General features: G+C 54.7%; 3 protein-coding genes across 3 annotated transcripts in view; all 3 read right to left on the bottom strand.

Moving 5' to 3' along the window:
* Nucleotides 1-314: 314 nt before the first annotated feature.
* Pip5kl1 (phosphatidylinositol-4-phosphate 5-kinase like 1) lies at nt 315-8,085 on the bottom strand. Its single transcript, XM_077108630.1, has 10 exons — nt 8,056-8,085; nt 7,074-7,277; nt 5,843-5,893; nt 5,463-5,617; nt 5,082-5,206; nt 4,695-4,729; nt 4,552-4,607; nt 3,689-3,801; nt 3,271-3,424; nt 315-582 (listed from the first exon to the last, which is right to left on the bottom strand). Exons 1-10 carry the CDS (start codon nt 8,083-8,085, stop codon nt 315-317), a joined length of 1,191 nt encoding a protein of 396 aa, XP_076964745.1.
* A 3,033-nt stretch (nt 8,086-11,118) lies between these two features.
* Nucleotides 11,119-13,841, bottom strand: Dpm2 (dolichyl-phosphate mannosyltransferase subunit 2, regulatory). Its single transcript, XM_076843099.2, has 4 exons — nt 13,777-13,841; nt 13,392-13,481; nt 12,498-12,600; nt 11,119-11,776 (listed from the first exon to the last, which is right to left on the bottom strand). Exons 1-4 carry the CDS (start codon nt 13,777-13,779, stop codon nt 11,718-11,720), a joined length of 255 nt encoding a protein of 84 aa, XP_076699214.1. The 5' UTR covers nt 13,780-13,841; the 3' UTR covers nt 11,119-11,717.
* Nucleotides 13,842-15,731: 1,890 nt separating this feature from the next.
* The window catches only part of Eeig1 (estrogen-induced osteoclastogenesis regulator 1), a 33,458-nt gene continuing 22,124 nt past the window's right edge, over nt 15,732-27,065 (bottom strand). The window contains exons 4-11 of the mRNA XM_076843098.2: nt 25,162-25,278; nt 23,121-23,167; nt 22,820-22,977; nt 20,796-20,900; nt 20,509-20,704; nt 19,950-20,071; nt 19,787-19,856; nt 15,732-18,382 (exon numbers count right to left, since the gene is read on the bottom strand). Of these exons, the coding sequence (XP_076699213.1) occupies nt 18,337-18,382; nt 19,787-19,856; nt 19,950-20,071; nt 20,509-20,704; nt 20,796-20,900; nt 22,820-22,977; nt 23,121-23,167; nt 25,162-25,278 (861 nt within the window). The 3' untranslated portion in view covers nt 15,732-18,336. The remainder of the gene's footprint in view (nt 18,383-19,786; nt 19,857-19,949; nt 20,072-20,508; nt 20,705-20,795; nt 20,901-22,819; nt 22,978-23,120; nt 23,168-25,161; nt 25,279-27,065) is intronic.

Genomic DNA, 27,065 nt, shown 5'->3' with positions numbered 1-27,065 from the left:
AGGCATGGTGGAGTCCTGGTTCCAGCATTTATTGCTGAATAATCTTGCTCAGTGCCTTCACCCCTGAGCCTCCATTTCATGGTCTGTAAAGAGAGAATAGTGGCATTTTTTGAGGATTAAACGGACTGATTATAGAGAAATCCTCGACGCGACACGGGGCCCAGCACCACCAGCAAAAGGAGCGGAGTTGGATGGCGGATGCTGCCCTCTGATGGCCAACCGGAGGAACAGCAGGCGGGCTGCCCGGGCCGGCGGGAACCAGCGTTCCTGGTGTGCGCCCATTTCCCAAAAAGGAGAATGAGGCCAGGTGCTGGTCACTCGGTGTGCTCCTCTACCCACTGGCAGAGGCGACGGGCGTAGCGAGCCGGGCTGACGGTGGAGAAGGTCCGGCCCGGGTAGCGCAGCGTCTTCCACAGGTGCTCCAGCCGCTTGCGAAGCCCGTAGACGGTGGCCAGATCTACGAGGCCCAGGAAATAGCGCTGCTCGGGCCCGTCCAGGATGTGGAGGGCGTTGGGGGCGTCTGGCAGCAGCCGGCGGTTCTGCGCCTCCGGCTCCTCGGGGCCCTGCGCCCCTTGCACAGACCTGGGGTGGGCCAACAGCAGAGTGAGGCTGCCTCCTCCTCCAGGGAGCCCCGGCGCCCCAGCCCCGCTCCCTCCGGCCGCGCCTGGGCCTGTGGCGTCGGGTCAGCTGAGGCCAAGTGAAGGGCAGCCTGCGCCCCGAGCTCCCTGCAGGGCACAGCACTGGCCACACGTGCCCGGAGCACCCGAAGTGCAGCCGGCCCCGATGGAGACGAGGGGTTCGTGGAAATCACGTACTGAATTGTGAGACGGTATGAAAAGAAGAATGTGAACTATTATCGATTTTTATGTTGATCAGATGAAATTGATCAAATTTGGGATGTACTGAGTAAATTATATTGTTAAAATTAATTTCATCTGCCGGAAGCGGTGGTGCACACCTGTCATCCCAGCGTCTCGGGAGGCTGAGGCAGGGGAATCAGAAATTCAAAGCCAGCCTCAGCAAAAGCGAGGTGCTAAGCCACTCAGTGAGACCCTGTCTTTAAGTAAAGGGTTGGGGGTGTGGCTCAGTGGTCAAGTGCCCCTGAGTTTAATCCCCTGTACCAAATAATAATAATAATAATAATAATAATAATAATAATAATAATAATAAAGTTCAGGTGTTTTCATTATTTTTGTCTTGGGTAGTGCCAGTCTAGAGCATTTGGGTCACACAGATGCTGGCTCTGAGCTTATGAGCCATGTGACTTTGGGTAAATCCCTTATTTGGGTATTGCCTAAACTGTTTGGGTCATCTAACCCGGGAAGTCTCAGGGCCACAGCTGAAACTTTTCAAACAAAGTACAACAACCCCAGTTTGCAAATGATGTGTGCATGAATTTGCCTCAAAACATATTGCAAATCAGAAGATGTATTTGGAGAGACTACCAGTCCCAGTAGAAGCAGGTTCAGTTCCCTAACTTTGTCCTGTGGGGGTCGCTGAGGGGCTTTATTACTGTCCTATCAGGAAAAAAAAATGCCAAAGGAGATCAACCCTGCCAGAGTACCAATCAATCAGGACCAGGGTTTGAGAGTCCAGGCGAGGTGTACCTGGGGGTGTGGGGCGGTGTGTTTGTTTTCTGAGTGGGGGTGGGAACTGGGGGTGGTGGTGAGAACCAGCATAAAAAATTTCTATGTAACAATAACCTCAATAACCTTTCTTTCTTTCTTTTTAGTGGTAGATGGACAAAATACCTTTATTTATTTTTATGAGGTGCTAAGGATCAAACCCAGGGCCTCACATGTGCTAGACAAGTGCCGTACCCCTGAGCCACATCCCCAGCCCAATAACCTTTCTTTCTTTCTTTCTTTCTTTCTTTTTTTTTTTTTTTTTTTGGATACTGGGCACTAAACCCAGGGGTGCTTAATCACTGAGTCACACCCCCAGCCTGCCCCCCCCCCTTTTTTTTTTAATCTAGAGACAGGGTCTCACTAAGTTGCTTAGGTCTTTGCTGAGTTGCTGAGGCTGGCACTGAACTCGCCCTCCTCCTGCCTCAGCCTCCAGAGCCACTGTGCACCACCACACCCAGCTGTCACAATAAACTTTCTAAGCAAACCAGGACTTGCTGGCTGAATGCCAGCAGTGGCCTAAGCATCAGCTGCGTATAGAGGGCAAGGAAGGAGCCCACCTGAGCCAGACAGAGAAGACCCTGTGGCCACAGCAAGGGCCATCTAATCAGGTGGGCCCAGCTGCCTGGGGAGCATCACCCTGGGTTCTGCCTATCCTCACCATTCCGAGGTCTTTTTCTAAGGGGCAGGAATGGAGGCTGGAGGAGAGAACCTCGTCTTTCACTTCCCTTGTTCACCCACCAGATCAATGGCTTCGAATCTTCAAGTGCCTGTTTTAACACCATGTCATTCCATTCAAGCACAGTGGGGCGGGCTGGGGAGAACGACTATCTAATAACTAACCACGAGTCCACAGGTCCTCAGGAGTCATCCCACAATCTGGCTTCCCTCTTTCAGCCTCTGTGTTCACATCTCTAAAATGAGAGCCCAGTCTCAGTGAGGCTCCTGGTTAATATGCAAGGAGTGACAATTATTACTATAAAGGGGGGGTGCACAGTGATGGTGCCATTGGTGAAGCCCTCAGGGCTGTGGAAAGGGGATGCCTGGGTTAGAGGGTAGGAAGATTCTTTTCTTCCTTCCTTCCTTCCTTTCAGTACAGGGGATTGAACCCGGGCCTTGCACATTCTAGTCAAGTGCTCTACCACCGAACCATATTTCTAACCCTTTTTTAAAATTTTGAGATAGTCTTACTAAGTTGCTGAGACTGGCCTCGAGCTAGGGAATCCTCCTACCTTAGCCTCCTGAGCAGCTGGGAGTATAGGCGCATGCCACCATACCTGGTGGCAAGGACTCTTTCTGTGGCTGAAATTAAACTGGTGTGTCCCCTGGTCTGAAACCTTCAGTGATTCCACATCCCCTGCTGGAAAATGGGCAGACTCTTCAAATCAGTACTGAGTCCCTTGACCAACCGGACCTCATCAGTTATGTCCCTGGCTGTGGTCCACCTGTGCCCCTTGTCTTTACCAGCCTGGCTTCTCTAGCCGCTGCCTTCCATGCACATGCTCACACATACACACACTCACCTGCACACTCGCAGACCCTGCACCTCCCAGTGTCTGAGTCTGTGCCCTGCACACCCAGCGTTCCCACACCTTGCCATCTGTCTTTCCCACCCTTCTTCTTGCTGTTGCCCTGTGGGGCTCACCTGGCCATGCGGAAGATGAGGCAGCTGCCCTGGCCCCTCTCGTCCTCATGGAGACACTGGAGGGCCATCAGCAGGCTGTAATCCAACACGTTGAGCTCCCGGAGGAAGGTGGTGTCCAGTTCCATCTGGCGGAGAAGCCAGCTCCGTTGGGGCCCTGAGGAGCATCAGTAACCCCCTGAGCTCTCAGCATAGGCTAGCCACAGGAAGGCAGGTGTCATTACATTCCCCAATTCACCAATGGGGAACTCATCTATCATTTTCCTCAGCCACCTAGCTTTGCAAGTTGTGAAGCCAGTATTTGAAACCTGTTCTACTTGACCCCAGAATCCAGGCTCTTAAGGACTCAGGCAGAGGGCAGTGCAGGGACATCCATCTGCAATTCACCCTGGCATAGTTGGTGACCACACCCATGGCTCACCCAGGTTGATGGTCTTGCCCTGAAAGTTGAGGTCCTTCAGCACTAGGACAAGGGGACTGCCCTCAGGGGCCGGCTCCACCCAGCGGCTCACCTCGCAGCCCTTGATATCATACCTGAAGGTGGGGAGACAGGTTCAGCTTTGCATAGACAAGACACACAACAACTCCACAAGTTAATAATTAGAAGACTTTCTACTGGGTGACTGTTGGTGTAGACACCAAATTCCTTATATACAGCATCTCTAAAACTCAGAACAACCCCAGTCTGCTAGTGGGCCCCATGCTAGAAATGAAGAGACTGGGGTCTGGAGGGTTCCTCAGACTTCTCTGAGTCACAGTAAGTAAAGACCAGAACAGGGATTCACACTCAGGCCTCTGGAAGACCAGCCCTGATGTAGCTCATCTTGTAGCTGCTTCTTGACACCTGGTCAACCCAAGAGTGTCCCAGAAGCAGGGACATCACCAGGAGGGCAGGGGAAAGTCGATGGCTGTGGGGAACCTTCGGGCAGAGTCACGCGGGGGGGGGGGGGGGGGGGCTGTATATAACTAGGCTGGGTTTGGATCCCTGCTCCTCCTATTCCTGGTATGACCTTGGCCTTCCTCAGTTCCTCAGCTATAAAATGACAATGGCAACACCTACCCCTCCACCTCCTTCTGGGAGTAAAGAAGATAATGAACGCAAGAGCTCAATACAGTGCCCAGAGCATACTGAGTGCGCAGGAGATGCAGGCGACTGGTGTCACCGTCTCTGACCCACCGGGTCTTTGGAATGTCCCTTCTTCCTCGGCCGGCCTCGGTGAGTATGCTTTAGGTGACGCACTCCGGGTGGCATCGTGGCCCTGTGCCTACTCCCGGCCAACTCACCTCTCGGAGATGCGGCCGGCGGGGTAGAAGACGCTCTGCATGATGATGAAGTATTTCTGGGGGCAGGCGTGAGGAGTGAGGGAAGCCAGGACCTCACCTTCCAGCCGCCCTCCGCCCAGCCACCTTGTCTCGGCCTCACCCACCTTCTTTCCCTGGGCCACCCTCAGGCTGTGGACTCCTGGAAGGGGAGAGGGCGCAACGTGAGGCCCCCAAGTCCCACACCCTGGGTCCAACCAGCCTCCACACCAGCTCCAGGCCTCCTCCTCAAAATTCGCGGCATCCTGAGCCCGTCCCTCCAGGCCCCGCCCCCAGACCCCTTCTCTGACTGGAGCGGGTGTCCCCACCCCAGACAAAGCTCCAGCGACGCCCCCACAGGCACGATCCCGGCACCCACCTGACTGTCCAATCCCAAGTCTGTGCCCTGGGGCCCCGCCCCAGACCCTGGCCCCGCCCCAGACCCTGGCCCCGCCCACAGACCCCAGCACTCGCCCGAAAGTTTGCCCTCTGAGGCCGGCCCCCAGCCCGCGTACCCAGCAAGCGGGCTAGCAGCGAGTGCGGGTGCCGCTGTAGGTGCTGCACGTAGCGGGGCAGGTGGGCGAGCAGCACCCTCACCTCCCGGCGCCGCTGGGTCTTCAAAAAGAAGCGCTGGTCGTGGCTGCGGGGTGGGGAGGGGGTGTCTCTGTCTAACCTGGCTGAAGAGTCTCCCACCCGGCCTCCTGCATGAGGCTCCTCCTCCCGGGTCTGGTCCTGTGGCCTCTCCGCCCACCCTGGCCCTCAGTCTTTCCTCCCCACATTAGACGTCCTCCTGCCCTGATCCTCCCTGAGCTTGACCGCTGTTTCTCTCCCCAGTGGACTCTCCCCCTGCCCGGGGTGCCACCTCCACCCCGCTCCCACCCCTGCAGCAAGCTCACGACAGGAAGAAGCTGGCCTTGCTCTTAGAGGTGCTGAGAAACTGCAGGTAGGGGCCGCCGGGGCCCAGTGCAGCCTGATAGTCCTCTTCGGCTAGACCCAGGGAGCGCCGCAGCCGGGCAAAGGCTGGGCCAGCGAGGGTGCCCAGCTCGAAGCCCTGGGAGGGGAGCAGGGTGGAGTGGGAGTTGTGCGGGGGTGGGGGGTGGGGGAGGGTGTCACGCAGAAAGAGTAGTTTCCAGGGAGTCTCCGCTGGTCCAACTGTCCCTGCAAGGCCCCTGGAACCAGCCATCACTCCCACTGCACAGATAGGGAAACAGGAGGAGCCAGCGCAAAGACCAGGCAGGACAGGCCCTCTCCTGCACAGCAGTCTTGGGCTTCCTACCTCATGAACCTGGGTCAGGACCTCAGAAAAATCCTCCTGGGAGGGCAGCCCCTGCAGGGAGCAATAGAGGGTGTCAGGGAAGGTCAAGGCAAAGTCCCCCACTGCCTTCCCCAGGAGCTCAAGTGTCCTATACCTGGCCTTGCCCCCTGATCTCAATTTGATTTCTTCAGCAGACAGGGACCTGAAGTGTCCCTGTGTGTGACTGAATTGGACAGATGGACTGCCAGCACTCCCAGGACTGGAGGAAGGGCCTCTGTAACCCGAGGCAGGGTATGTCTAGTCCACTGCTGGGTCCTCAGCACAGGCTCTGAGTCAAGCATGGCACATCACTCAGACACAAGTGTTAGCCAAGTGAAGTCAGATTTCATCCAGTACAGAGAGATGGACCTGCCTGATACATCCTGGAAGGGGCAGGATCACAGAAGGCTTCCTGGAGGCTTCCTGACCCTAAGCTGAAATATGAAGGGTAGTGGAGAGGGTGCTCATGGCAATGCCAACAATGTGGAGCAATGTGCAAGGGAGCAGGTGCACTCAGTAGCTAGTAAGGCAGAGATGGAGTGAGGATGAGGTTGGACAGTTGACCCTTATAGACAGCAGGGTCTTGAGCCATGCTGAATATTGGGGCCCTGTGGAATTTTCAGCTGGTGTAGAATTCAGATTGGGTTTAGACTCACTGGGGACTCTCCCTCAACCCCAGGTCTCTGTACTAGGCCTTGGCCATGTGATATGGCCAAACTGTGCACATGTGCACACACACAAACAACATACATTCTCACCCAGGCCTGCCCAGCTGCTGAGCTTGCAGCTGGGTGACCCTTTCTGCTGAGCCAGCATGGCCCCAGCATAAGCTCCAGGGAGGATGGGCTGGGCTGGCAGGGTGGGGGTGGGATCCCTTCTCAACCGTACACCCTGACAGGGAAGGGATGACCTCAGAAACCAGAATTTAAATCCCTCCATCCGTTATGCAGATGGGGGCATTGGGGCCTAGAGAAAGGTTGAGGCCCACTTAGAGTCTCACAGCAATCACTTCAGTCAAGGGGTCCCTACACCCCCAAGAACCTAGGATTTCCACCACCTCAGAATGTTCCTCTCTCCCTGCAGGAGGCACAAACCTGTCCCTTCCTCTGCTTAGCCCTCTCTAATCCTCAGTTCAGCAGAATTAGCAAGACAGGCCATCATCCAGGTCTTGCCCTTACTGTTGTGGGGTACATGAGACCGCCTGGCCATTTACCATGAGTGGGTGGTCTACAGAGACCTGGGTGGCTGCCCAGAGCCCTGCTTGCATCATACATGTCAACCCATGCAGCTCATGCCCTGGGCTGATCTCAAACAGACCCAGGCGTGATTGCTTGTCTCGAAGGCGCCAGAGGATGCCACGCCGGCTGGAGCTTGATGTGGCTGCTCTGCGTCCAGCCTCTGGGGAGGGGGCCAGGACCTGGTGAGAAGAGGCAGAGGAAGCAAAGAGCAGGTGAAGTCATCTCAGAGGGGAAAGACCCAGTTCAAGTCCCACTTGCACTACTGTGAGTCTTCCTCTCGTCTTTCTCTGCCTCAGTCTCCTCAACTGTAAAATAGAGATAATGCTGTGCCCATCTCACCAGGTGTTGGCCCTCAGCATCCAAAGAGAGCAATGGTTATCATAGGCAGAGGATGCGTTCTGCCTTCAAACCAAGCTGAATCTGACATCCTTTCATCAATCGCCCTGGGTAAACCCCTGCCTCACTTTCCACCTGCAACACCAGAACTATAGTAACTCCTTCGCGGCAGGTATCAGCTGCGTTACTGTTGAGTTTGAGCTCAAGCACAGGAAGCCTTGACAGCAGGAGCTGTGATGCCGGTGATTCAGTCACATATCTGCGCATGTATGCTGATCTCCTCCAGGCCAGCGTGGAGGGTCAGCACGATGCTGAGATCAATACCAGTTGGCCCAACATGTGTCCAGCACCGGCCGACCTGGACCTCCTAACAGCCCTATGAAGGAGGAGCTTTTGTCATCATCCCCACTTTCCTGATAAGGAAACTGAGGAAGACCTGGGGAATACCCGCCAGATCACCCTCCTTCTTCATACCTGTCCCTCATGTGGGGCGTGTCCTGGCCCTCACCCAGGGTAGAGCCCCTCCTTGGCTGGATGGGGGCGTGTCCGCGTTTTTGGCTGAGGGGAGGCCCAACCCCTGCCCACCAACCGTTCCCTGTCTTCTCTCAGGTCCACACCTACCTCGCGAGGCCCGGGACTTGGTGCGGCCATCGCCCCCGCAGCAGCTTCCCGGGCTTTGGCCGCATCCCTGCCGCCCCGCTGCAGGATCTAGGCTCCGCCCCTGCCTCAAGGCTGACCAATCGCGCGGCAACGGCCTCGGCTGCGTCCAATCGGAGCGGGGGGCGCTGGCGATCGCCTGCAGGTCCCGCCTCCGAGGCTGCAGCATCTTTCAGACCGCGGTCCAGGAGGGGCGGGGCCGCGGGCGCTAGCTAGGGTCCTGGTGAGCGAAGACCTCCACATTTCCTCCTGGGGTCTGGGATGCGGCTCTCCCGGGCCCATGGTGGGGGGGGGCGGGTAACCTCAATCCTGCCCCGCCCACTCATTCAGTTGTGAAATTCCCATCAATTGTCTTTGAAGAGATGAAATTAAGATCCAGAGAAAAAAAGTGACTACCTCCAGGTCACACAGGAAGTCAGAGCATCCAGTCACTCATCGCATATATTTGGAACACCCACTTGGGGCCGGGAACAGGGCTAGGCCCCGGAAATTTAGTGGCAAGCAAGTGGGTAGAATACAGCCGCTAGTGTGATCTTTTAAAAGCATAAATCCGATGATGTCACTCTCATGCTTAAAGCCACAATGGAACAACATTCAAACTCCTTGCCATCACCCCAGGCCTGTCTGCCCCAATCCAGACCCAACCCTAACTATCCACCCTCTCCACCCCCCTCAGCCAGCCTCCTGGGTCCCTGCTGTTCCCCCACCAAACTCTTAGCTGGAGGCTTTTTGTTCCTCTGCTTAAAGTCCTTTCCCCCAGACTTTCACTTGCCTTGGTCCCTCTTGTCCCCACACTCTTGAGCATGTCACCTTTATTTTCTTCATTTCCCTTCACCATGTGAGATTGCCTGGGTCATTTATTATTACATTGGCCCCCTAGAGAATGAGTGCCACCCATGCAGGAACCACATGAACCTTATTTCCTGGTGAGTGTCAACAGAAACTGGTGCTTGATGAGTATATATTGGACTCTTGTGAGTAGGGGTTGCAAAGGGCCTTGATGAGTCCCAGGAAGTGAAAGACCAGAGTGATTGAAGTGATTAGAGAACATCATTGGGCATGTAGGGGCTTACTGGTGTGGTGGTTGACAGTGGTCTTGAGGAACTGGAGAAGCATTATAAGTAAAGGCGAATGTGAGAAAGATGCTCAGATAAGCAATTTTTTTTTTTTTTTTTTTGGTGGGATTGGGGATAGAACTGAGGGCCTTGTATATGTTAGGTAAGCATGCTACCATTGAGCTACATCCCCAATCCCCCAGACAAGCATTTTATTTTTTTAGTTGTAGATGAACACAATACCTTTATTTATTTGTATGTGGTGCTGAGGATCTAACCCAGTGCCTTACATATGCTAGGCAAGCGCTGTACCACTGAGCCACAGCCCCAGCCCCAGATAAGCATTTATGAAAGGACACTGGTATTATGTACAAATGCTCAATAAAAAAATGTGGAGAGAGGAAATAGGAAAGGACACTGGTTATTGTGCACAATCACATTGGAATGCAGGAGAGGGCAGTGAGGAAGCCTTCCCTGATTTTGGCAGAGGATGGTATCTTGACACCAGAAATATGGCTGGCTGGGGTGAGATTAGGGGAGGGAAAACTGGCAGAGGCTGGGGTTATGTGGATGCGGAGTTGGGAAGGAAAGCCAGGGTTGGGGACATAGAACCTCAGTCATGAGAGGGACAGGACATGAAGGAAGCCAGATTTGGGGGAAGTGAGAATTCAGCTCATGATAGATGAATCTGGGGTCCCAACACAACCTCCAGCGGACAGCTAGGGACTAATGCATCGAGGCTGAAAGGAGAGCCAGGCCGAAGGCACCCCCTACTCACACGGGTCCAATGTATACTCATCAAGCACAAGCTTCTGCTGGGCACTGACTGGGAAATGAGGCCTGCATGGTTCCTGCATGGGTGGCACGCCCACTCTAGGGGGCAATGTAATAAGCCAATAAGTGAACCAGGCAATCTTACAGTGCGAAGGGCGATGAAGGAAATAATGTGATATGCTCAAGAGTGTGGGGAGGGGCACTGAGACTCTGCAAGGTGACAAGGAGGGAGGGTATGGGGAGAGAAGGCCTGCAACCCAACCCTGAAGAGCCTAGCATCTCATGGCAGAATAGAGGAGTATGAGGGCCAGAGACACATCAAGCAGAACAGTAGTCACAGACTGAAAGATGTCACAAGCTTAATGGAGCAGAAGTGTCCTTTGAATTTAAAGAGCAGACATCACTGACAGCTTTGGTGGGTACAGTCTTCCTGGAGTGATGGGAGAGACTGAGTACTGCATGAGGTGAGAGGGGGAGAGGGGACCTGAAGGGAATCATCGGGTTGATGGAGGGTCCTGTAAGCAGGAGCCTGGAGCATGGCAGGACATACTGGGAGAGCTGCTTACACAGACAGTTCCCAGAAGAGAGGGGACCATCAACGACAGGACACTTCTACTAGAGACAGGATCCAAAGCCCAGCAGGCAGCTCTGCCTGGCCTGGAGGATAGAGAGGGTGGAGCAGCTGAGGATGGGCCACTGTGTCTGCAGCTGGTCCCCTTTTCTCTGTGACAAGTGAGCACCCAAGGTTTGAGGGATGGAGGTTTTCCCTAAGTGCATCGGGGAGAGCTGAGGCTCAGAGGGGCTGGTGGAACAGATGGCCAGGCTGTCTCCCCTGCCATCTCATTCAACAGAACACCCAGTGAAAGCAGCCTGCCACAGCCACACTGACTTGAGCTATTGGACGCAGGAGATGGACCACAGACTGGGGCACTTAGGGAGTGACCCAAGGGTCCCTAAAATATTAGACCATATTAAATTAAAGTATTAGAGGGGCATGCCTTTGCCTAATCCCCAGCTGTGAACTCTAGCAGTCAGAACTACATCTGTCCCAGTTCCTGCTTTAGCCCATAATCAGCACAGGGACAGCGCAGAGCAGGCACAGCACAAACCCGGGTCTCCTGATTAGAGACCAATGTAGGACCAGCTCCAAGCCCCTCCATCCCCGCTCCCCTAGTCAAGGAAGACAGAGAGACAAACATACCATCAACATTTATTGTTGAGTTCTCCCAAACAGGCCACTCTGGGCCAGGAGCCTGCTCGTCCTAGGTAAACATGGCCTGGGGGCCTGGGGTGGCTGCCTTAATGTGTCCCAGTGCCCTGGGGTCTTCAGGCTTTCCCCAGGGCTTTCCAGGTCCAGATGTCCTTGTGGGGTCTGGGCTGTGTCCGACTCAGAAGCTGCCTTTGGGGAGCAGCAGTGCTCAGGGGACACAGGGAGAGGCCATGTGCTTCCTCACACCCTGCTAAGTCCCAAGTCATCAGCATGTCACTGGAGGGAAACTGAGCAAGGAGGTGGAACCCAGAGGGAAAAGGGACAGTCTGAGAGTGAGGCGGGCAGACCCTGAGACGGAAGGGAATGAAAGGGAGGCTTCCAGGTCTTTCTCCCTCCTCCTGGCTTCTGGAAGAGTGAGCAGGAGAGGCTTAGTCTGCCTGAGCAGCTCCATCCCTAAGAGGGCTGCATGGCAGCCAGGATGGAGGGGCTGCCTCGCCTGGACTGTCCTATAGGCTCTGACCCTTGGTCCCTGCTCTGGAGGGGATGGACAGAGAGAAGATGCCGGCAGCCTCCTCTCCTTTGGGCCTTCACTGAGCCTTCTTGGTCACCCTCTGGTTCTTCAGCATAATGTAGGTGATGAATAATCCTGGAATGTACGGACCAGAGAGACCAGCTGATACCATGCTGGTGGTGCTGGGAGGCCAGGGCAGGGTGAAATGACCACATGGAGAGTCATGTCCCTGCCCAACCACCCCCAGGCCAGCTGCTCATGTTCCTTTCCATTCATCAAACCACAAATCCACTCATCCATTCAACAGTCACGGTGAGTGCCTGCCACAGGCAAGATGCTAGCTCCATTTAGTGCTTTAGATTCCATGGCCAACGAGGTCCATGTGTTACTCCCCTATTCATGCCCCTGCCCTCCTACTACCTGCCCACCACCCACCGGCTCATTAATCCCATTGTCCAGTCATTTGTTGATTGACTCTAAAGCACCAACTCAGCGTCACAGCCTGCGCTGGTGCTGAAGACACAGTTCCTTTCCTAAGGAAGCCATGAGAGGTAAAGAGATGCAGGATCTATGATCCAGGGCAACAAGAGGGTGGGAAGTGACTGAGGTGTGAGCCAAGTGATGATGGTGGAGGGGAGAGGAAAAGGGAGACAAACCCTTAGTCCCAAGAGCCTGAGGCATTGGGAAGACCAGAGAAGTTACTGACTTGTGGCCTAGAAACCTCAGGGAAAGTAGGGGTCCAGAAGCCTCAAGCAGATGAAAAATAATAATTGCCAAAGTGTGAAAGCATGCCAAGGGTAGGAGAGGGTGGTGGCAAAGGGTGACATCCTTCCCAGGATTGGGGCTGATGACTTACCCACAAACAGGAGCAGCAAGAGACCCGCGGCCAGGGGGATGGCAACAGCATACGCTCGAGGGAGGAAGAACTTGTGGATGATATGCTCATTGTCGATGAATGGCTGGCATGAGGGGCAGACCTCTGATGAGCACTGCTCATCCTGCCCAGCCCCCAAGCCCAAACATCCCATCTCCTCCAAAGGACTGACTGCATTCAGAGCATTGGGACAGCATTTGCTTTTCTTTAAGATGATAGCATTTTGGGTGTTGCCATTTCTTCCTCTGATCATTTAAAAGTTGTTTGCTGAGCACTTGCTCAGTGCCTGCGCTAGATTAGTGCTGGGGAGCCAGCAGTGAACAGAAGACAAAGGACCTGCCCTAAGAGAGTCTAGCTACGGGCCTCACCAGAAACTCTCAAAGTCTGGGTTCCCAGGTCGTTTTTACTAATATTTTTTCTCTACAGGATATCAAGTTATGAAAGAGTTTGTCTTCCAAACACACTGCACTTATTAAGCAGATTTTTCCATTTGAAAACAAAACAAAACCGCCCTAAAGTCCTCATAAAACCCATGGTTGCTCAATATATTCAGGAGTCAGCCGGCTAAAGGAAGTGCAGAACCCCCCTCAAAAGCAAAGCAAACCCGGATCAGGGCTTCCCAATGTTGTGCAACCTTCCAAATGTAGAGAGGCAAACTTGGGCCAGACCTTTCTCTCTGGGCCTCAGCTTCATCATCTACAAAATGCAGACCCCACTAGCACCTTCTTAGTGCTTTCTGGAGACTTCATGACATAACGCAAGTAAAGCACCCCGCATGGTGCCTGGCACATAGCAGCTGCTCACATGGTGTAAGGGGTCGACTTCAAGATTCAGGGATGGGGGAAGGTGAGTCGAGGGCGGAGGAGGCAGACATACCAAGAGGATCACCCAGGCGGTATAGTAGGTGAAGATGATCAGGCTAACAGCAACAAGGCCGAGTCCCACCACCTGGTCTGTCCCTGTGGCCTGGAGAAAAGGGAGGGCTCAGAAGACGAAGCGACTATCCATTTCGGTGCACTACTGGAAGAGGCATCGCGGCCAATTTACGCTCTAAACTTCTCATTCACTCAACAGCTGTACAGAGTGGTGGATTCTGCATCATCTCCAGGCGCTCCCGCCGGGCTTCAGCATTTTCACCCGTACACGGGCCAGGCCAGGAGAGAGCAATCCAGCTCCAAGTGCCCAAGCCTCCGCTACAGAGCACCCCCCAGTCCCACCCCCAGACGCCTCCGACCCCACAGGCACCCGGCCTCAACCTCACCATTTCCCCCCAGCTCCGCCACTTGAGCAGTGAACTACATCCAATTCCGGATCCGGGCCCTTCCGGCCCTGGGCCACGGAGCATGCTGGGAGTCGTAGTCCATAGCACGGCCCAGGCCCATATCACCCGCGACTGGCAGCCGCCCCCGCCCTTTGCATGTCGGGAAATGTAGTTGTTCAAGAGGATCGTAAAGCGGGTTGCTTCCCGAATCTCCCTAGGGAGTGGAACCGAGCCGGGAACTCCGACTGAGTTGGTGGCCACACTCCTCTCAGACCCGCTCCTCCAAAAAGTCCATCTCTAAACATCCCATAGGCCCAAAGCAAGAGCCAGAAGGGGTTTTGGGTGTGAAGTCCCGTCTTCCAAAGATAATAATCGCAGTGGGTGATGAATCCGACGTTGGAACCTGGGACCCCACTCCCTGGTTCCGAGGCCCTAATTTGTCTGCTTAGGGAAGGAGTGCAAAGCGTGTTCACTGAGGAGGACTTTTTTGTTTCGTTTTTTTTTTTTTTTTTTTCCCGTGTGGGAACTGAATTTAGGGTCGTTCTCCCACTGAGCTACATCCCCAGCGCTTTTTATTTCTAGAGAGAGGGTCCCACTGAATTGCCAATGCTGACCTCAAACTAGCAATCCTCTTGCCTTGGTCTCCCGAGTGTCTGGGATTTCGATTTCACTGCAGAGGGGGGCGCCCAACCCACCATGGCCTGGCTTTCCTGGCCATCCAGGTGACTCCTCCTTTCATCAACTGCACCTACGGCTCAGGGTGTCCCAGGTTTCTGACAGTCCCTGTGGGCAGGTCTATCCTGTCTTGGAGATGCTTTCCTCTGAGAACAAGGGGAGATTGGGCCAGATCATTTTTGATGCTTTCAGTGCCTGAGGTGGCTGCTTCTCACCCATGAGGTCTCACCAGATGCCACACTGTCCACAGGAAGCTGGTTTTTCTAGCTGGAGATAAGGGCTCCTCTGTGGCCCCACATGTGTTTCTGTAACATTGCTGTATTTGAATTAGCTGATTTGCTCCATGGATTGGGCCTGCTTACCCTCACTGAAGGTAGGGTCTGTGGACATGACTGTATCCCCAGCACCCAGAATGGGGCTTGGCACAGAGTGGGAGATGTGACTCATCCAGCTTCTGCTATCTCTACTTGGAGCTTGGGAGATAGATGAGGTGGGAATCCGGCATAGCTCACTCTCTGGGGACAGAATGTCTTCTTGGGTCCTTCAGGTCTGTCACTGTCTTTAAGGGCCCCTGAGACAACTTTCCCCTCCCAAGGGTTGCATAGGGGAAGGAACTGATAATCGCCCTCTGGGGCTTAAAGGGGCCATGATTGGGGTCAGCCCTGAGGAGTGGAGATAATGATGTTTTGGGACAGTTAGTGGCTGCCTTCTTTTGGCCTGGCCCAAACCTCTAGGCTTCCTGCCAACTCTAAGCTCATTGAAGGCATGGGGTGACTTCACCCTTTCCCAGAGTTTGCTAACCCACTGGGCTCCTCTGTGGCTTGGGAACCCAGGAACAGGGTGAGGGGCCTGGAGACAAGACCTTTCAGGGGCTTTAGAAAGGCTAGGAAGAGATGGCCACCTCCTGTGGCTTGGGTTGTACACTCACATTTTCATTTATCTGCATTTGCAACTGAGGAACCAGGTAATTATTTGCCCTCAGGCAGACTCCTTTGAGGCCACCTGACCTGCAGAGCCTGGTCAGAACCCACTGGCTCAGATGTCAGAGCTTTCACTAGGTGTGAGCATGGCAACTGCCCCCCTGGGCCTGCTTCCTCCCCAGGAATCTGTAGTAATAAGGAAGTGACAACTGTGATTGCAGTCAGGTCTTGGAGAACCTGGTCATCTAAGCCTTCCCCACCCACGGACTGTCACCTTAACACACCCAGCTTCCTTCTGATGTTGTCTTTGACCCCAAAGTCAATATGGCAAATAGCAAGGTAAAAAACAAAACAGCAAAATAAACAAAAAATGCAATATTTAATCCCCATCCCCCAAATCAAGACACTGACACTAGGCTGAGTTCCCCTTACAATGTTATTTTCTATTACAGAAGCTGGGATAGAGATACAAACAGCCCACAGGATGGAGAGCAGTGGTGGCAACATTCTGTTAGAAAGGAGGGATTAAAAACAACAAACAAACAAAAAAACAACCCATGGTGCCCTCCTCCATCTCCTCCCTAGAGACAGGAAGACAGGGTCATTCTCCATCCTGGCAGATCATTTGTGGGGTGACTAGAAAATAAAGAACCTTAAAAATATTGTAGACCTTTATTTTCTTTAAATCTCCTGGTAAAAACGTTAAACTGTCTTTCAAGAAGATTCCAGACTGGCATTGCACAGACCAATTCCTTTCCAAAAATATCTCTAATATATTCTCTCTGTATATATAGAATTTGAAGTCCAGGCACTGAAGGTGCCTGGTGGAATTCACTGAGCTTGAAGGAACCTGAGAGCTGAAGCAATGGCTCTCTTGTGGGGAGGAGGCCAGAGCTCCAGGCCTCTGGCTCTAGCCAGCCTTCATTTGGTTATGGTTAAATTCTCAGACCTGTTACCTTGACCCAGGGCCGGGCCTGGCCTGGGAGGAGGTGGCAGGATGTCTTCTTTTGAAGGGACCATCCAGCTCAAACCTTAGCTTGTGTGGGGCTGGAGCTCCTGGTATGGGGGAGTCTTCCCCCACAGCATCAAAGGTGCTTTGTGCCGAGAGCCCCAGAACCTTGAATCAGACCCCAATAAGACCCTGACTGCACCTCCTTGGGCTGGGTGAGGTCACAGACACAGCTTCCCCATCTTCTAGGGGTCACCTCATCTGAGACAGTGCAGCCAGCTTCCTTTTAAAGTGCCAGGTCTCTGCCAGGTAGAAAAGACTCTCCAAGCTGACCAGAGCCTTCTCCAGCCAGAGCCCATGCTGTCACCCTGACAGGCACCTTCTGACATTCACTTTCTAAAGAATTATTAGGTGACTGAGACAATGACAACAAAAACCCCAGAAATGCTCTGGTCCCAATGCCAGGGAGTTCCAAACCCCAACTTTTGCCAGCTGGGGACTGGGTGAGGAACCCTCCCACCTGGGGAGGACACCTACACCCTACCCAGAAGAACCAGAGCCCTGGCTTTGGTCCCACCTGGTTCCACAGTCCTGCTGGGACCCAGCCAGCAGGTGGGGGCAGAGAACAGAGGCACCTCCCCTCACTGGAGGAGGAGGAAACATCGAACTGAGAACTAAAATAAAGAGAAAAAAAAAAAAAAAAAAAAGGAAGGGAAGAAGAAAAAAAAAACCTATAGGGCTAACTAAACACCAGCCCGCTGGGTTTATACAAAATAAGAGAGACTCGGGGGGCAGGGAAGTCTGTCCAGGGCCTGGCAGGCAGCCAGAGCCCTCCTTCAAGCCAGTACAAGGACCACAGGCAAAAGTGCTGAGAGCAGGGGCTTGGGCAAGGGCAGGGCGGGGGCAGGGCCAGTCTGCTCCCCACTGGGAAAGCAGGCCCCTGAGGGACCTGACCTCTTCTGAACCTGGAGGTGGGGGTGCTTACAGAGGAGGGTGGGGACCTATCTGGCAGGGAGCCAGCTCCAGCCAGAGCCCACTCACCTCTCTCCAGCAGGGCCCTAGCCTGGGCCAGCTGACCTGAGCGCAGAGCTGGAGACTGTGCTTGCCCAGCCCTGCTGGGCCCCAGTCCTTCCCGCAGGAAAGCCAGCTGCTCAGGATCCAGCCCTGGGCAGAGGGTACCATAAGCTCAGGCCTTTCTCAGCACAGGTCTTAGGCCTGAGCTGGGCTAGAGAGAGCAGAGGCAGAGCCCCGTTCCAGCCGGGCTGCTTGACCCCGGGCCTCTGGCTGCACAGCAGCAGCACCCAGGAGTCCTCGGGAAGGCGGCACAGGGAAGGGGAAGAGTGGCCTGATGGGACCGTGCTGGGGACAAGCATGTGCAAAGTGCAGGCTGCCAGGGCAGCAGAACATCACTGGGGAGGGCGAGTCCTCATCTGGAATGCGGGTGGGGTCTGAGGTCTTGGCTCCCAGGAAGAGGCCGCCAGCGGTTCCCCAGGACACAGGGAAGGGACAGCTGAAGTACTAAGCAGCGGGTCACAGGTGGCAGGATTCTGGGGGTGGTCTGGTCCCCTGAGGACATGGAGGCAATGGAGCAAGGCCTTGTTGGGGCCTGGCTGAAGCTGGTGCTCCTGATGTGAGTCACAGGGGGTGAAGCCCCTTGGCCACAGCAGTTCCACATGTTGAGAAGCTGCTGCGCATCCTTGGCTGGGGACCAGGTCAGTCTCTGGCAGGAACAGTCTTGGCCATCTCTGTCTTCCTCTGCAGCATGGGCCCGCCTGTCCTGCCCTCTAGTGGTTCAGAGAATATTCACAGTGGTGCCCAGGCCTTCATAGGCTAGGAGGCTCCCCGCGTGGATGGGAGGACAATGGAATTATGCTTGGGAGCAGGTGTGGGCTAGAGTACATGGATGAGGCACAGAGGAGATGTGGAGCGGATCCGAAGGGAAAGGTTCCTCGTGGAATGCTGTGGGTCTGGATAACCGAGATGGCAGGGCCATTCTCCAGCCAGCTCACTTGCTCCTCAATGGCTTTCAATCACCACTGGCTCAAAGACCCCTGAGGAGACCCTGCAGGGAACAGAGATAGGCATGTCCCCTCAATGCTGCAGTTATAAGCACTTCCCTGGGCCAGGTCCTGGGGTGCTTCAGAAGCAGGCAGTCCTGAGCTATAGAGGGGCTGAAATTGAAGCTCAGAAATGTGGTCACTAGCCCAGGGTGACAGAGATGCTAAGTATCAGAGTCTGCAGGGGCCAGAGAGCTGGCACAAGACTCTCCAGAGCACCAGTCACTCGTGCTCCCAGTGTGCTGCCCCCATCCTCACATTCACCCTGGCTTATTTGAAAGATGATGAAACAAGGCTCAGAGGTTCGTGAGGTTTGCCTAGAAGACCATGGAGAGGGAGCCTGGCCAGCTTTTCTCCCTACTGTGGCCAGAACCACCAGTGAAGTAAGTCATGGACGTTTGGGACACAGCATGCCACCTGCCATAATCTCCCCCCAGACACGTTTCCTCAATTTCAGAGAGGGCTACGGAGGGGTGTTTACAAACTTCCAAGGAAGCCCCCAGTTTTCTTGCCCACTCCACCCAGGGCAACTCAAGAGGACTGCTGGGAGATGGTGACTGTAATTCCAAGATTAGGCCAGCAGGGGTCAGCAGAGCAGCACAACATGGCAGGTTCTGGGCCCTGGGCTGTCTAGTTAAGTCTCTTCTGCTCTGGACCCAGATCTTAACTGGGCACTCTTCCACTGAACACAGAAAAGTTTTCAGCACAACCCTACATGCAGGAAGCGTGGTGAGCAGGTGTGAGCCAGGCACATGCTCTGAGCTGAAGCCTTGAGCCGAAGTCTTCTCCACCACTGTAGGGTTCCCGCACAAGTCTGACCCCTCCCTCTCTCCTCCCCACATCACTGCTGCTCATGGCTGTATCCCTGGCACCTGGCTCAGTGCCTGATATGTAGCTGGTGCTTTGAAGAGTCATTGGGGATGGGGTTGTGGCTCAGTGGTAGAGCACTTGCCTAGCATGTGTGACACACTGGGTTCGATCCTTAGCTTTGCATAAAAATAAATAAATAAGGTCTAACAATAACTAAAAAAAAAATGTTAAAAAAGAGTCATCAATGTTATAAAGAGTCATCGCCAACATTATTTTATGTGTTCCCAGATCTAGCAGGAAGGGGAAGAAAAGTAGGGTCCAAAATAAACATGCATTAAGCCTCTGTTGTGTGCTAAGCCCTGTGCTAGATCCTTTCTCAGGTGGCCCCCATCGTGAGAGTGTCCTTCAGGGTTCCACCAGAGGTGAGAGTTTGTCTACATCACCTGGTAGATGGGCAAACAGGCTCAGGAATATGACTGGCCCAGGGTCACACTGTGGTGACAAGGTGGCATTTAAAACCAGGTCGGGGGCTGCAGACTGCTCTCACCACCCTGACCCATAGCCGCTGGGCAACCCTTCCCCTGTCCCTTTGTCCCTACCTGTTGGCCAGCTGGATGCCACTCAGAGTGGTGGAGCCATCGCGGCTCACGAACAGCCGGAGGTTGCTGTCTGTGGGGACAAGGAGGATGGAGGTTGAGTAGGGGTGGGGACACTCCCAGAGCAGGTGCCATCACCCCAGCTCACTCATGTGGGCAAGCTCACCCTCAGTGTTGCTGCCATCCGTGAAGTCTTGGCTCTGCATGATCTTCTCCACAATGGCGTCTGCGTCAATCCGTGTATCGTCCACCCACGTCGGGTGGCTTTCCACTGAGTCCTTCTTCCGCCTGGGTGGGGGATGGACAGAGACACATCAGTCAGAGCGGCAACAAGACACTTGGAATGTTCCAGCTGCATTCCACGTTGCATTTCATTTAACCCTCACACCAACCTAGGGCTGCTTTGACAAAGAGGACATTGGCCTACTCCAGGCCTCAGAACGTGTATTTAGAAGATCTAAGGCTCAACTCAGGGAGCACAGAGTCTCTTAGCCCACTGACCATGCTCCTGACCAAGTCATAGAATCACAAACAACATTAACTACACACATGCGGCTTGTAGGCCTGGGGCTATGTCCCTTACAACCATCAGCAGTTGACTGTCACCACCCAACCCTCTGAAGTGGGGACCCTGATGGTCCTGTGTAACAGGTGAAGAAGTAAGAGCTGGAGGGGGGCACTGGGAGGGGTCTGTCCTTCCAGGAGCACTGAGCAGTGGGACTCACCGAAATGAGCGGTCTGACAGATGCAGGGGCCGGGGAGGCCTCGGTGGCTTCTCAGGGGGCCGGTGCTCCCGCTCACCACCCTCAGCGCCCTCCACAGCTATGCTGAGGCCCCCAGAGGCACTACTGCTGGTAGATGTGTTTCGGCGGTGGGTCAAGTCCGAGAGGCTGGAGGAGCAGGAGTGCTCCGTGCTATAGCCTGGGAGGTAGGAGGACAGCCACGGAGAGGGTCATTAGGAGGAATCTGGGGATGTTGGAAGACATGGGAGCGGGGCCAGGCCACCACTCACCAGAGATCTTGGACTGCTGGCTGGCATAGCTGGAATTACGGGAATGGCCAGAGTGGAACACTTCCTCGGGGCTGGACAGGTTCTGGTCTGGCTCCTCTGGGAGCCCTGGAAGGAAAGCAGGGTTACCCAGAGGTGCCCCCCTCATCATCCACGCACTCAGCCTTCCACAGGGGCGTCCTATCTCCACATAACAGACCGAGAAACTAAGATCGAGTAGGGTGGCAACAACCTACAGTCATCATCTGAACCCAGGTCCCTTCATTCCACAGACAGCTTTTGGGAACCTCCTAGTACTGGACACCTGCTACTGGCCAGCAAGGAGGAAGGCTGCTGAACAAAAATTGAGCCACAGGGGCTGGAGATACAGCTCAGTTGGTAGAGGGCTTGCCTCGCATGCACAAGGCCCTGGGTTCAATCACTGGCACCACAAAAAAAAAAAAAAAAAGCAAAAACTGAGCTGCAATTACTCCTATCTGCAGTGAGTGATCTGGAGCGGGCCCTGGCCAGGCTGGAAGGGGAAAGCTTCCCTGGGAAGATGGCCTAAATGCCAAGACCTCTGGGTCACACACGCAAGGAGGCAGCCAGACAGGGCATCAGGGACAGGGTCTTCCAGACAGAGAGGAGACACAGACAAAAGGCCTTGAGGCTGCGGTATGGGAGGAGACCTAGTCAGGTGAAGGAGAGCAGGGTGGGGCAGGGGAGCAGGCCAGGCCCCAAAGGACAGCTCAGTGTCTCTATCCCAATGCACTTCAGAACGCACTCCCCAGCAGAGACACAGGGAAGGAGCTTCTGCTGGGCTTTGAGTGCCGCCCACCAGCCTCCCCACCAACACACAGGACTCATCCACTCCCTGCTCCAGAAACAAGCACCCCCAGGCCATGGGCTGGACTCTAAGCCTGTCAATGTGCCCCCTAATGCCAGGTGTCTCTTTAAATCTCAATAGGTTCTCTGCATTCCGTAGGGGACCAGCTGCAGGGGTAAGTGGGGACTCAAAGTCCACCCAGCCCAGGAGAGGTGCCTCTCCCACCCTGCACGAGGACATTTGTGTTGGGGTGGTCAGGATCCCAGGCAGCCGTCTCCTCTGGGAACCCCCTGCCCGGTGCTGGAGAGAGCATGGTGCCCGCAGCTCTTCCTGATGCAACCTCCAGGCCATGGCAGGAAAGAACCCAGCTCTGCTCTGGGTCTCTCTTGCTGCATCGGCAAGAAAACAGGGCCCTTGAGGTCAGAGGGTCCCTCACGCGTTTAGGCTCTGGGGGCAGAACCACCCAAGAAGCATCTGCTGAGCTACCTGAGGCCTACCTCCTAACTACTCTTGTGGGAATGTAGTGACTATTAGCAATCCCACTTTTTATTTTTATTTATTTATTTAGGAAATGCAAACCTTAATATACACATACCACATTATAGATAAATACATAGCAACATGGATGACATTCACAAACATTAAAATGAATTAGAATAACTAAGTCACTAAGTTTTTTTTCTCACTTTTAAATTTTGAGACAGGGTCTCACTTAGTAGCTGAGGTTGGCCCCAAACTTATTTATTTTTTTTAGCAATCCGATTTTTTAGAGGATACTGGTCCTGAAGAGGTGTGATGGTCAGTCAAGTTCACCTAGCAAGGGGGAGGGCAAGAGCACATTCATCTGCCCAGCAAACCGTGTCCCACACCCAAGGTCACAGTGCAGATGCCACCTCCTCAGGGAGGCCTTTGCTGGGCACTCAGATCCCACCTGCTGGGCTTGTCCCCCCGTTCAGCACATCTGCAGGTGGACATGCCTGGGATTTATTATGGTCTGGTTAATGCCCATTTTTCCTCTGAGACTGGAGGGTCACGAGGGCAGGGACACTGCACCCTCTAGTGGTGCAGGCCCCAGCACTGTGCCCAGCGCAGTCGGTGCTTAGACTGTCTGTGGAAGCAGGGCAGACACACACTGTCCACCACAACCTTTTCCCTCAGGGCGCTGCTGAGGTAAAAGCCTGGGTCCTGGGTAGGGGAGGGGTGGGAGGTGGGGAAATGGTACCTGAACCCAGGATGGTGGGTCGGGTCTTGGAGGGCCGGGACCCTGTCAGGGAGTTGGTGCTGCTGCCGCCACCGCTGCTGGTCCCGCCACCTTTACATGTCAGCTGCAGGGAGGAGTCCTGGCCCGGGATGGAGATGGACTTGGCAGTGGAGGGTGGCCTTGGAAGGACAGACAGGTATGACTAGGGTGTCCCCTCTCAGGATTAGATGGAGACAGGAGCCTCAGGGCCTGGAGGAGGGAAGAGTCCCCGTCCCCTCATCCCCTGAGCTCCCACCCCTCCTACAGCCAGGCCGGCACTCACGTCTTGAAGCAGGGGTCTCCGGAGAGCAGGAACATACCAATGGTGACCTATGGGAAGAGGGGAGGGGTCAGCCGTGCTGCCCAGCAGCCTCCCGCTCCTCCTGCACGGCTGGGGCTATGGCGAAGCACCTGCCCACACCGAGCACCAGTTTCCTGCGTGGAGGCTGCAGTGGATCCCGAGGCCTGCCTGGGGGGCGGGGAGACGCCACGAGATGGGTCTGCTCTGCTGGGCACTGCAGGGAGTGTGTAAGTCGGCTCCTCTTATTTTAAATTATGACTAGCTATTGTGTGCACGGGCTACTGTGTCACAACAAATCCCACCACTGACTACACCACAATGCATCAATAAAAATGAAAATTAAGGGGCTGGGGATTTGGCTCAAGCGGTAGTGCGCTTGCCTGGCATGCGTGTGGCCCGGGTTCAATCCTCAGCACCACATGCAAACAAAGATGTTGTGTCCGCCAATAACTAAAGAATAAATATTTTTAAAAAATAAATAAATAAATAAAAGAAAAAAAAATGAAAATTAAATTATGATCAGACACGGAGCTCCTCCAGGGCTGGGCCACATTCACACCCATCTGCAGTGCCCAGCTGTGTGAGGGACAGAGCCCACCATGACAGGAGTGGGAAGAGATCTCACAGAGCCCCTCGTGGGTCTGGGGGATGCTCACAGGGTCCACCAGGCAGATGGCAGCTGGGACAGTCCAATGAATGTAAAGCATGAAGCCAGTTAGGAACTGAACATCCACTTGGGCAAAGACAGGCAATGGCCTTTTCAATTCTTGAGACAGGGTCTCACTAAGTTGCTGGGGCTGGCATTGAACTTGTGATCCCGGCTCAACCTCCACATCACTGGGATGACAGGCATATACCAGCACACCTGGCTTGGGCTTAGTGTTTTTATGGGTTGTTCACTCAGTCACCATAGTGGCCTATAAAGCAGGCGAAAGCCCCGAGTTTAAAAAAAAAAAAAAAAAAAAAAAAAAGACTGGGGGAAGTGACTACCCAAGACCTTGCAGATGGGATGTCGGGGAGATGTCCTTGAATCCCAGGCCACTTGACCCCACTTGACCTGTTCTGGCTGAGGGTGCACAGGCTTACTACTGGGGAGGTTGAAGCGCCTGGCCCCAGTACAGCCAGCCTGGACTTCTCCTGGTACCTCTGGAACCCCTGCCACCATCTCATGCCCAGTTGTGCACAGGGCGCAGCTGGCTCCTCCTGGGTCAGCTCTTGGGGTGGGGTTAGGATGAGCTGTCTTCTCAACCAGGTAGAAAGGTGTGGAGAGGGAGGAAGAGGTATGCTGGTAGTGGCCATCCAGACATCTCTCTTCCCAAGAGGCCAAAGAGGCATCTGCCCAAAGGGTGGGAGCTGTCCTGGCCACTGGAGACCTGTACACGGCCAGCAGTTGGAGCAGGCTTCCCTGGTGCACATGGGTCAGGACACGAATTCTACGCCCCCCACTCCAACAGGAGCCAGGCTGCCTCGGTCAGGCAGGGCAAATTGGGGTGTGTGTGTGTGTGTGTGTGTGTGTGTGTGTTTTGCTGATGGAAACCAGTGCCTCGTGTTTTTGCAGGCTAGGCAAACGCTCTCCCACCAAGCCCTCCTCAGACCTCAGGCAATGTTTTGGGGGTCAAGTACCAGATCTCCTGTGAGGGGGCACTGCTGGAACTTATATTTCAACTCCCCTCCTCCTGCACACACCTGGGGCTTCAACCAGCTACCGTCTGGTCGTGAGGTAGGAGGCGGCAAGCACTCAGTCCAAGGCTGACTTGGTGAACATGCTTGCCAAACCCTCAGGCTGCTGGGTCCATCCACCCACCACAGATGGCAAAGCTGAGGTCCTGATCCCAGGGCCCTCACAACGCCCCAATCCCTGGGCTAGGGGTTAAGCCCAGGGCCTCATGCATGCCAGGCAGGCACCAGGCAACTGAGCTGCACCCAGCCCCAAGAACCTATATTTTAATAACCCTCTGGAGGATTCTGCTGGGAGTCAGGTCCATCCTGGGAGGGATGCGAGAGGCAGCAGGGTCCCTGGTACCTTGAGGATGGAGTTGTCCTGGCGGGTGTTCTTGGTATCGTATCCCTCCAGCAGGCAGCAGCGCACTGTGGAGCCTGAGCCCGCAAACTCAGCTAGGTTCAGGTCGGCGAAGCCCAGCTGGGAGGGGAAGAGAAGCGTGTGGGAGGCTGCAGAGTGTGGGCACAGGCAGCAGACGCACCGCAAGGGTTAACTTGCAGAGGTGGAGGAGGGGAGGGCAGGCACAGTCCCGGGGCCACCCCATGGCCCTCAGAAACTGTTGCGTAACTGGCACCCAGGCACTGGACCCTGGGTCGGCAGCACCGACGTGGCAAAGCCAGGAGCTCACATCCCTGAGTGGCACAAAGCACCCTTTGTGCCGCATCCCAGTGTGCACTGAGGCCAGCACGCCTGAGATGAAAGGACATTGTTGTCTGTGACACAGACACATTGTTCCCTGGGAAACAAGGCTGTGCTGTAGAGAGCTGCCAGGAGAGCGGAGCAGGAGGAGGGGAGGCCTGTGGGAACTTGGCAGGGGGGTGAAGGGGCACCCCACGAGGGGGCCTGGGAACAGAGGAAGGGACCCTCTGTGGAGTGGGCAGGATCCCCAGGGAAGTGGGGCAGGTGGGCAGAGTCCAGGGTCAGACGGGGGTTGCTCAACGCCGAGTGGAAGTGAAGAGCAGGGATGGGAAGGGAGTGAAGGAAACCCGGAAGCTCAGGAGGCCGTGAGCTAGACACGAGCCTCATCTGGTGACTTTGGGGGAAACTGAGGCTGAGGTGCAGGGTGCAGGGCTTGGGGACATCAGGGACAACCTAGCCTATTGGGGACATTTACTGGATACCAGCTGCATAGAAGTGTCTACTGCAGTGTTTGGAGGCACAGGCTCCAGAATCAGGTCACTGGAGCCCAGCTCTGCCACTGGCTCACAGAGGGACCCCCATTTTAAAGATAAAGAGACTAAATTCAGGGACAAAAGTGACTTCATCAGGGACACACGGCTTGACTGGCAGGGACAGTATAGGAGCTAGGCCTGATCAGCAACACTGCTCTAGGCTCTGTGTCATCCCCAGTGACTGGTGCACTGCTGAGTGGTGGGGACACCCTACTGCAAAAGGAGGGGCAGTTTCTGCCGAGCTGGGATCCCATCAGCACCCCTCAATATGTTCCTGGTTTTTTGTTGGTGGCTTCTTTCCTAGGTGGGTAGCTGGCCTCACCCAAATAAATCGGTAGGGGAGAAATGTCCACTCTAACAGCTCCTTCCACAGCTGGTTCCAGCCACCCTGCCCTCTGTGCCAGGGCAGCCCACAGGGTTTGGAGCTCTGTGGGTGGGGAACCGGGTGGCTCAGCTTCCACAGGCTTCATGCAGGGGGAGAGGCGAGGCAAAGATGCGTCCCCTCCTGCCTGATGACAGAGCCCACGCTGCTGCTGCTGGGCTGGCCACCTAAGAGCCACAGAGGGTAAGCTAAGAGCTCCCCACCCGGGGAGGGTGGGCAGGAAGTTCCCACAGAAAGGGCTGAGGGCAGAGCAGGCTTATTCGGAGCCAGGGCCGTCTTCTCCCACTTTCCCAGCAGAAAGGCCTTCACTACGCAGGGCTGAGCTGTGCACCGTCTGTGAGAGCCCAAAACAACACAGATGCCAGGACTGAGCCTGGCTCAGTCAGCTGTGGCCAGCCCTGCAAAGGGAGCTGCTGCCACTAGAAAGCACAGAAATCTGCGATGACAAGAAAAGATGCCCAGGATGCACTGCAAGTAAAAACCCCAGGCTACAGGGTTTGTGTATTTATAAAGTCATATTGCTTTCAGGCACATGAATACATGTAGAGACACTCATTTTATAGTTCTCTAAATAAAATGTGTATTTTTACTTATTCAATATGTAAAATACTTCTTTCATGTTTTTCCTTAAAAGGTCTGAGAGTATAGGTCCG

The sequence above is a fragment of the Callospermophilus lateralis genome, chromosome 2, assembly GCF_048772815.1.
Source record: "Callospermophilus lateralis isolate mCalLat2 chromosome 2, mCalLat2.hap1, whole genome shotgun sequence".
NCBI classification, from domain to species: Eukaryota; Metazoa; Chordata; class Mammalia; order Rodentia; family Sciuridae; genus Callospermophilus; species Callospermophilus lateralis.
The sequence above is the reverse complement of the archived record's forward strand: the minus strand, read 5'-3'. Positions and strand labels throughout refer to the sequence as shown.

Coding starts and splice junctions, on each gene's coding strand:
- Dpm2 (XM_076843099.2), bottom strand. Junction 12,601..13,391: donor CCGCCTGGGTGATCCTCTTG/GTATGTCTGCCT, acceptor CCCTCATGCCAG/CCATTCATCGACAATGAGCA. Junction 11,777..12,497: donor CTTGCTGCTCCTGTTTGTGG/GTAAGTCATCAG, acceptor CGTACATTCCAG/GATTATTCATCACCTACATT.
- Pip5kl1 (XM_077108630.1), bottom strand. CDS start 8,085: ATGGCCGCACCAAGTCCCGGGCCTCGCGAG. Junction 3,425..3,688: donor GGGCAAGACCATCAACCTGG/GTGAGCCATGGG, acceptor GATGCTCCTCAG/GGCCCCAACGGAGCTGGCTT. Junction 583..3,270: donor CTCATCTTCCGCATGGCCAG/GTGAGCCCCACA, acceptor GGCCCACCCCAG/GTCTGTGCAAGGGGCGCAGG.